The 9,083-nt window shown below is 44.4% G+C and overlaps 1 protein-coding gene across 1 annotated transcript; it reads left to right on the forward strand.

Annotated features, from left to right (window-relative positions):
- Positions 1 to 2,441: 2,441 nt before the first annotated feature.
- LOC120679883 (DNA replication complex GINS protein PSF3-like) lies at positions 2,442 to 7,238 on the forward strand. The gene is made up of 7 exons (XM_039961542.1): positions 2,442 to 2,927; positions 3,256 to 3,300; positions 3,388 to 3,459; positions 3,765 to 3,868; positions 4,283 to 4,375; positions 6,537 to 6,676; positions 6,791 to 7,238. The coding sequence occupies exons 2-7, from the start codon at positions 3,256 to 3,258 to the stop codon at positions 6,919 to 6,921; spliced, it is 585 nt and encodes a 194-aa protein (XP_039817476.1). The 5' UTR covers positions 2,442 to 2,927; the 3' UTR covers positions 6,922 to 7,238.
- Positions 7,239 to 9,083: the final 1,845 nt, after the last annotated feature.

A 9,083-nucleotide genomic window follows, 5' to 3' on the forward strand; every position in this document is an offset into this window, starting at 1 on the left:
CCCCAGCAGTCAGCGGGCCGGCCGAACAGGGTACACCAAAAGCCCTCACCTAATCGAACCCCCCTAAAATGCCGACGAGACGGTGCCAGCTCGCCAAGCAACCGCCGCGCCACTCCTGGCACGATCACCGCACAACCCACCAATGGGAGGCAGCCCCAAACGGGGGAAAACGAGGCGCCCGCGGCATAGCGATAAGACGCGACGACCGGCCTCGAGATTCCACGGCACCAACGCTCCAGCCGGCCATCAAGACGGGCAAACCCCCGTCACGCCATCACCGGCGTGCGCCGAAAGCTGAGAGCGCGGGCAGGTGGATGGGACGCCCCGGTCAGGGGTGATCAAGACCAAGTCCAGCGGCTCCGCGATTATTAAAATCGCAGAGTCGCTCGGGGGCCTCTGACGGGGGTGTAAACCCGGGATCCCTGACGGGCCCGACTCGTGTAAAGGGAAGCCCAACAGATTCACTGGGCCAAGAACGGGACGGCCAACTAACCCGTGTAGGGAGCTGCCTTCGTCCCTAAGCCAACACGTCCGGGAGCCCGACCTCCCGGGACGCGTGGCGGCCCCCCGACCTAGCACCCCGGGTCAGAGCCATGCCGGATGACCCGGGACGTGTGCTCCAAGGAAGCCACTCCGCCTGACAGGTGTGCCGGCCAAGACAGGTCCCGTACAGGCCCCGCGACGCCAGCCCTCCTTATCTTGCGGCGCGGGCATAGGCTACAGGACCCCTGACAAAGGGACAGCGCCGCCCACGCGGGCCCCGCGACACTACAAGAGGAGGCGTCAACAGGACGTCGCCTCCCCCGCCGTAATGATGGTTGCCTCTACGCACCACCTTATTACGCCAGCAAGCGTGACCGGACACCCCTGGCCTGACCCTTGTAATGCACCCCTCACCGGGTGTGCCGTCCTGCTGGCAGGGGCTACGCAAGGGAAACGTAAGGTAGCCCTGCTGATAAGGAACGTAGGCCCAGACAGACAAGACCGGAGGTGACCCCTGAACGACCATCCAAGTGATCGGGCCGCCCCGACTGAGCCAAGATGAGACAACACCGGGACAACTCGTTGCCCAAGAAGATCGCCAAGATCACCCGTTGGCCAAGAAGATCGCCAGGATCAAGCTTGCCCACTCCCGACCGACCGAGTGGGCCTCGACGACTGACAAGAACGAATGACACCCCGATGGTGCCGAGACTCAGCGCTAGATATATGTAAATGGGGGACCCCACCTTGGACTATAAAAGAGAAAGCCCCCCGCGTAGAAAAGGGTTGGACTCCTAGAGGTTCGACACTGCTTGACCAGCTTGTAAGCTCCCCTCTGAACTTTGAGCACACGGGCTCGAGAGTAATAGAGCAAAAACACCACCCCCCATACTGGACGTAGGGCACATTCGGCCTGAACCAGTCTAAATCCTCGAGTCTTTGCGTGCTAGACCATATCCGATCAAGCGCATATCAAACAAGCAATTGAGTAGTTTAGTAGTCGCCCATTTCCCACAGTGACAAAGTTGCAATGTAGCTGGAGACACTCAATTCGCGACATTATAATTTATCACATTGATGCTACTTAATAGCACTCGAATCAATTCGTCTATTCAAGGAGGTTAAATCAAACTAGAATCATGCTTGATTAACCAAATTAACAAAAGATTACATACTATTTTATGGACTCAATTACAGGATGTTGATATTCTAAATTATTAATGCATAAATACGTAGAACTAGTCAAATTATTGATAGAGTTCAAATTATTATATGATATTGAGTTTTTTTTAAAAAATGGGACAAATCTATTTTTATTGTTGAATTATTGCCCAAGTTCAAGTTTAATTCTTGAACTAGGAATAAATAAGATTTTAACTCTAAAATTGTACCAATAGATAGATTACATTTTTAGAAAAAAAAATTTATTATATTTTTTGATTAAAAATGAATTAGTTATAATTGTTTAGAGATTAAATCAAATATATATATAGAATAATATAATTATTCAAATCTAGTATCTGAATTGGCTATCCGGATTATCCGACCAGACATTCGATACCAGCTGGATACTAATCATATTATATCAAATTTGTCAATTAAAATAATCATCCGATATTACTGAGATATCTAAGAAAATTATGCAGATTGATACCAGTTCTTTTCAGTCAAACGGTAGGCCGAACCATTTAGGGGGTGTTTAGTTGCTGGAAAAGTTTAGATTTGGCTAACGTAGCACATTTTGTTATTATTTGACAATTAATGTCTAATTATAAATTAATTAGCATCATTAGGTTCACTCGTAAGAATCAGTTAGACTATGTAATTAATTATTTTTTTCAATTAAATTTAATGTTTTATACAAGTGTCCAAAAATTTAATATGATAGATACTGTGTAAAAATTTTTGGGAACTAAACGCAGCCTTACATCCGAGCTGCGGGTGGAAATCTCCCCCGCGCGGAACTTCGCGCCTTCAGCCTGCCGCGCGGGAAGAAATTGGGGGCATGAGACAAGGGCGGGAGGTAGGGGAGAGAGGAATTAGACCTTCTAGCCTAGAGCCGCCGGAGCTCGGCGGACCAAATCTTCGGCGAATCGCGGGCGCGCGGGCACAGCCCAGTCAGCGACGCCACACATCTCTGCCCGTCGCTCCTTGCATCCCCTCCAGCAGCTCGATTGGAGCCCAGCCGTCTCTCAAACTGAGCAGTACTGCTCCAGCGGCGGACCAAATTCCCGCCGAGTCGCGGGTGCGCGGGCGCAGACCAACCAGCGATACCGCACATCTCCGCCATTCGCTCCTCGCATCCCCTCCAGCAGCTCGATTGGAGCCCAGCCGTCTGCCAGATTGAGCAGTACTGCCCCACCCTGCCTCCTTGACGGCCGCCAGCATCAAATATCCTTGCCCGCAGGCCCTCAGCTCCGACCTCTGTTCCGGCAAGCCCCAAGGTCCGACCTCCATTCCCCCTAGGCACTAGAGACTAGGTTATGGCCTGCTGGCTTTTGAGAGACGATTCATTAGACATTTCAGATTCACCATCTTACTACTAATAGTTTAGTACTCTAGTAGCACTACTTATTATGCTCAATATTTTCTGGATGCTTATGCTACAAATTGGTAACATTAAGGTTTGATTAGCTTATGAATTTTAGTCACACTATATTTTAAGATGTTTGTATGGCATTGCCAAGGCGTCTGCCTTAGTTGCCTAGGCGTCCGAAAGGGCTCGCTCGCCTTGCCTCACCTTACCGCTTTTTAACTGGTGCTTTTGGTCAGATGACGGGTTACTTCGACATCGATGACATCCTCATGGAGGATGAGGTGATTCCGGATGCCTGTATTTTATCTTCTCTTCCTGCATGATGCTTGTGTACCTGTGCTGAGTATATGTTTCTTCTCTGCCTGCAGCCTATTTCTGTTGTTTTCCATGTGACTGCAAATGGTGTCGGCATGCTAGATCCTGGCGCTGAAAGTAACTGTGTAAGTGTGCCTGTTGAATTTTATTTGTGGATGCTTCTAGTGCTAGGGTATATGTGGAGCAATCTTATGACCATGCAGTTGTTTAATAATGGTTAGCCGAGAGGCTTCTTATGTACTCTTTGACTTGATTAAACTGACTTGGAATAACGGGTATTTTCTTCATTCTTGTCCTGGCTGCAGTATTTGTCATGAGCCCCAAATGGGAATTGGATACTTTGCATTGCGGACGAATTTTACAAAAAATACTAATAGGGATGATTATCTTCCATAAAAGAGGATCTTAGTCTTTCCCTTTCTATATCCAGGTAGAGAAGGGTGCCAAGGTAGAGCTCCCATTTTGGCTTGCGCATGGGCTGCTGTCTCTGGAACAAGCTGTGTCAATAAATCCGCCTCCATGCTTCACACAGAAGTAGTTTCTTCGGTCTCTGTTGTTGCATTACTGCATACACAAAAATTATTAGAGCAACAGCAAAGTACGAAAGCGCATGGAGTATTCTGTTTTTTTTTCTTTTGAGAAGCATACATGAAATTTCATGTCAAATAACTAAACGATTTTTTCTTGCCTCATTGCAGCCTACTGTAGTTTTCCACAGTAAACAGTAATATGTGCAAACCTTTCTTTTATAACATAATTAACAAATTTATTAAAGATATTATCTTATTAAGGAGAAACCATTTTTCAATTACACTGAATGCTCCTAAGAATTATATTTTTGCTGAATGGATGAGTTTTGGCAATTGAAAGTAGAGTATGGAACATAGGTTCTGCTGTATTCTCTTTGAAAACTTGACTACTGTCTCAATATCTTGTCTAATACTACAGAACTCGAAAAGAGATCCAAGCTGATGCGGCCTGTGTGGACTTGAAGGTTCGTTGCCCCTACTTTTATGAGCTAGGGTGCAAGATTGTTCCTTTGTGAGTTTCCTCACCACTTCAGTAATGCATACCATCAGATTTCATGGTTATCTTAGTTTATTTACATGTTCTTTTCATTGAAATGGTTTATAATTTCTTCTTGGAATACCGATTCATTTGCTTTACATAATTTTGAGCTTTGTGTTGACGTACAAGTGGATTATTCATAGGTCAATTGAATTGCTACCTTCTGTCATCACCTTTGGCTTTTGGGTGAGTCGGTAGTGCAGGCTCTGAACAAATTTGATTTCAGTATGTTTGCTCCCAATTTTTATTGTTCTTAGGGTTCATTTCTAAATTCCTTAGGAATCTGTTGAAACGTGATGATCTGTTTTATTCAAGTAGCGTTGTTCATGTCTCAGAAAAATATTTTTTTCTTTTTTTTCTCGAACGCGCAGGAGAACTGCGCATCATTATATTAAGAAGAAAAGGGAGGGGGTTATCCCCCCAAAAAGTTACAGTTGAAAAGGGGCTGTAACCCCCTGAAAATATTGCTTTTACACTACAGGATTCTTCAGAATCTATGAGTGCGATGCTTCTGTTTTCTTTTCCTAACCACAAAAGCTCCTAAAGTCCCCTTTATTAAGAAAAAAAACACAGTTGTCGAGAACGTATGTTGACATGTTTCATTAAGAGAAATGGGAAAAAAGTGATGAATTCCAGAACTGTTGAAATGTTTCATTAAGGTAAAAAAAGACAACTGACATGGCATGATGGAGGGATCACCGAAGAAAGTGCCTTTGATGCTTGAATCAGATTGGGTAGTGAAATATTAAGGGTGATGAATGATGAATCACCCTCCTAACAATGATGGTGTTAGTACCCAGTCATGACAGGAAGTCAGGAGGCTTTGACCAAACTGAAACCTTTGGGAGTTCTTTGGTGCTGCAAAGTTAGCACACTGGAATCCTCTATGCATTAGAATGTTTGGGGGTCAGCTTACCTTTGACTGTATTTTATTTGTCAGCGTACTAGCATTTTGTTATGTCTGACTGTTTAGTTGATTATATACATCTATTTCCCAAAAAAGGATAGGTTCTCTTGCATTTCTTAAAAAAGCATGGTCCTTTCATCTTGTTCTTTCTTTCATGTTTGTTTGAGACTGTACTGTATTTTGTAGAAATATGACAGTACTAGCATTTTGTTATGTTCCCTATAATGCTGGACCATTTTAAATGATTATATCAATCTATTTCCTGAAAAGGACATGTTTGCTTGCATTTCTTAAAAAAGTATGGTCCTTTCGTCTTGTTCTTTCTTTCATGTTTATTTGAGACTATGCTGTATTTCGTAGAAATATGACAGTCCTAGCATTTTGTTATGTTCCCTATAATGCTGGACTGTTTTAAACGATTATATCAATCTATTCCCCGAAAAGGGCATGCTCGCTTGTATTATTACAAAGGCAATGTACTTTGGTCCTGGAATTGAAAAACAATTAATCTGTAGTTGAATATCTATTTCAGTTACCTAGCAATCTCTGTATTTCCCTTCAGAGACAGTATATTTTCAGTTCAATTCTATATGATGGAAAATGGTTCGCTGTTGATGTTATTATTGTTACCACCAGTCCCTCTGTACTGTTGGTTCTATGTGGTGCAAACTAGTTCATTGCCGATTCTATGATTGATACAACTGGTCCACTAGCCCATTGCTCAACCGCCATTGTACAGAATTTTATCCTAACCTGACAAACATGCCTTGATGCCACAAGTTATTACTACTTACTAGTAACTTACAGTTTTGAAATACACCACATGTATACTTCTCAACTAATTCTGGCAGTCTGAAACCTCAAGTGATTTTAGTTGTTCCCCTTTCCCATGAAGTAATGTAACTTTTTACAGACATGTGTTAGTTATGTTATCATGATCTAGCATTCATGGACTCCTAATCAGGTTGCCCTTGGTGTTTTTCCATCAATTTTTATGGATGTTATAACTGTTATGGAATGTTGAAACCATGGATTCAAACTTAATGCTAGTGCTAATGCCTGGATAGGATAAATATTTGGTTGTCAAATGATGGGTAGTTTATTCCCTCGATGAGCCATTTGAATTGGGATATCAGTGCCTCCTTTTGGTTTAAGAGATTTTGTTAGACTCTCCAAAAAAGCGTCTCAAGTTTTTCTTTTGCCTACTTTCTGTTTTCTCATTTTCAGGGTGACTGACAAAAGCATTGGCCTGTTCTTGCACTATGCATTCACCAGTCGGTACAAAGAGGTTCTAAGCAAGTCTCACAGTTCTTCCATGATGACAGTGCCCAAGTTTGTCCCACGCCTTACCAAAGAAGAAACTCGTGGTAAGCAAGCATCTAATATTGTACTTGTCCTCGTGCTATTGCCAACAGATTACAAAACAAATTATTTTGCTGCAACTGCAATACACTGACAGACAAGTTAAATTTTTCGTGAAGTATTTGAATCTGCTAGGGAATCGATGGCTGCTTTCAAGAAATGGCGTGCTGGTGGTGTGAGGTTGCATAAGGCTTCCATCCTTGGCAGGAAGAGGAAGACAAAGCTACCTGATGGGACTTCTACTCCTTGAACCTGCAGGTTTAAGGTCTCCATGGAATGGAGTACTTGAGCAGTCTACCTGATATGTTCATGTATGTTCACTAATGGAGTGCTTGTCTGCTTGAGTAGTCTACCTGATATGTTCATGTATGTTCACTGATTTGAGCTCTTAGTGTAAAGAAAGAGAAGGCTAGCAGCAATTTAATACTTCCCCTATCACACATCTGTCTTGTATTCTGGTGCACCTTCGATGTGCATCTCTTTAGCCAGACAGGACAGGTGACAGCAGGTCTGATCTGTTCTTGTTTGGAGGGAGCAAATCTGTAGGAGTCTTAAACTGGGTATCTAGCAGGCTTTGCAGACAGTTTGGATAATTTTCATATGCTCTGATTTCAAGGCGTCCCCTAGGCGACAAAGCGGTGGCGGCTCGCCTTGCTTGAGGTCTCGCCTTAGCCCGCCTTAGCCCGCCTAGGCGTCGCCTAGGCGATAAGGTGGTGGTGGATCGCCTCGCCTCGCCTTACCGCTTTAAAAACATAGTTCATATGTTTAAAGTGAAGGAGACCGGAATGAAAAATGAGTCAATAATAATGATACAGCAACTTGTTTAAAGAAACAGCCAAGTGTTACGTCAGGATGAGGCTTAAGAGCTCTGAGGCATGGTTGGTTTAAGCTTTGCAACATGGTACCTTTGCAAAATACATGAAAATATATAATATGAAGCTAGTCATGCATTGCGGTATTTAGTTCCAGATGAGCAACACTATAAAGGTTTTCAGTAATCAGTATGAAAGTCTCCCTATTAATTTAGTAACTCATGCTTTAATCATTGTACATGGTTTCTTTTCCTTTCTTTTTACTTGTAAATTCTAAGATGTAAGAATGCAAAAGCTGTGATCGCCACTACACGCAACGAACAAATGTCTCATTGGCTTGAGCACATGGACACGGTGTTAATTAGGAGCTCTGTTTCGAGTACAACTAACCATACAGAGATGCTACGTTATCAGTCGCTCTCTCTGTCTCCTTTCGTTGGCACTACATTTTACATAGACGCGACGCATGCATCAACGCCGAAGATTCGTTGGGGGTCCATTCCATGGCGTCCCTTCTGTTGCAATAAAGAAAATCCTAGATTTATTTTTTCTCCCTATAGAAAATCTGCAGTGCAAATTTCGGGTGCATCGATAGATCCTTTGCTGACTGCCGTTGATGAATAAAACCTCTTTATCTCTAGAGGCACCGGTCGTGAGCTTGTGGGTCGTGGCAGCCGATCTGTGAGAACAAAGATATGTTGCAAAGAACAAGTATTGCAGTAAGTGGTAAGCAGACTGAATGTTGAGATGAAGGAGAAAGAAGAGGAAAAAAAAGAGAAGCGAGATGTAAGTTTACAGCCAGATTCAACATAAAAATTAAAAATATTTACATGTTCAAAAAAAGGAACAAAGAAACTTTATGATGAAGATAAGTGGACTATGAATTAATAGTAATGAGCTAATAAATATTATAAGAGTAAACTCAGAGATGAACTGCTAGGATTTTTACAGCTAGCAGTCGGCTATGTTAATAATCTTGCTCCAGAGCCCATACGTTGCAGGCTTGTTGCAGCCCCTCGTTGAGCACAACTGCACAAGCAGGGGACAGTCAGCCTTGGGACGACGGCATGCGACAACAACACGCTAGAGCTACAGGCTACAGCCTGGAGGAACGAAGCCGAAGGAAGCTGACGCGCAGCACAGTAGGCGCGTGTATGAATGGGATCGGCGGATCGGGTCACGGGGTCCGGCAGGCAGGCAGGCAATCGGGGAAGGGGAGGAGCCGAGGAGGGCACGGACGAAAGGGCGAAAGGCCAGACGACAAGACAAGCAGCAGCAGCAGCGGTCATCCACCGTGCCATGCATGCACATCGCCGATAACAGACTGGCCCTCAGCCTGGCGCGCCGCTTGTCGCCACCCTCCCTTTTCCAGGCCGCTGGCGTCTCTCCGGTCGATCGAGCCACCGTACCAGTCGCACTCCGCCCGAGATCGACGTGTGGTGGGGCCACATCCATCCATGGCATCTCTGCTAGTCGTACTCGTACAGTAGTGCCGTACACGTAGCGCTGTTCATTCTGTTCCTTTGAGTACGCGTACGCGGTACGCACGCGCGCGCGCGACATGATGGCTGCTACCGAACCAACAACAAGTCAACAACAG

Source organism: Panicum virgatum, chromosome 6N (genome assembly GCF_016808335.1).
Source record: "Panicum virgatum strain AP13 chromosome 6N, P.virgatum_v5, whole genome shotgun sequence".
NCBI classification, from domain to species: domain Eukaryota; kingdom Viridiplantae; phylum Streptophyta; class Magnoliopsida; order Poales; family Poaceae; genus Panicum; species Panicum virgatum.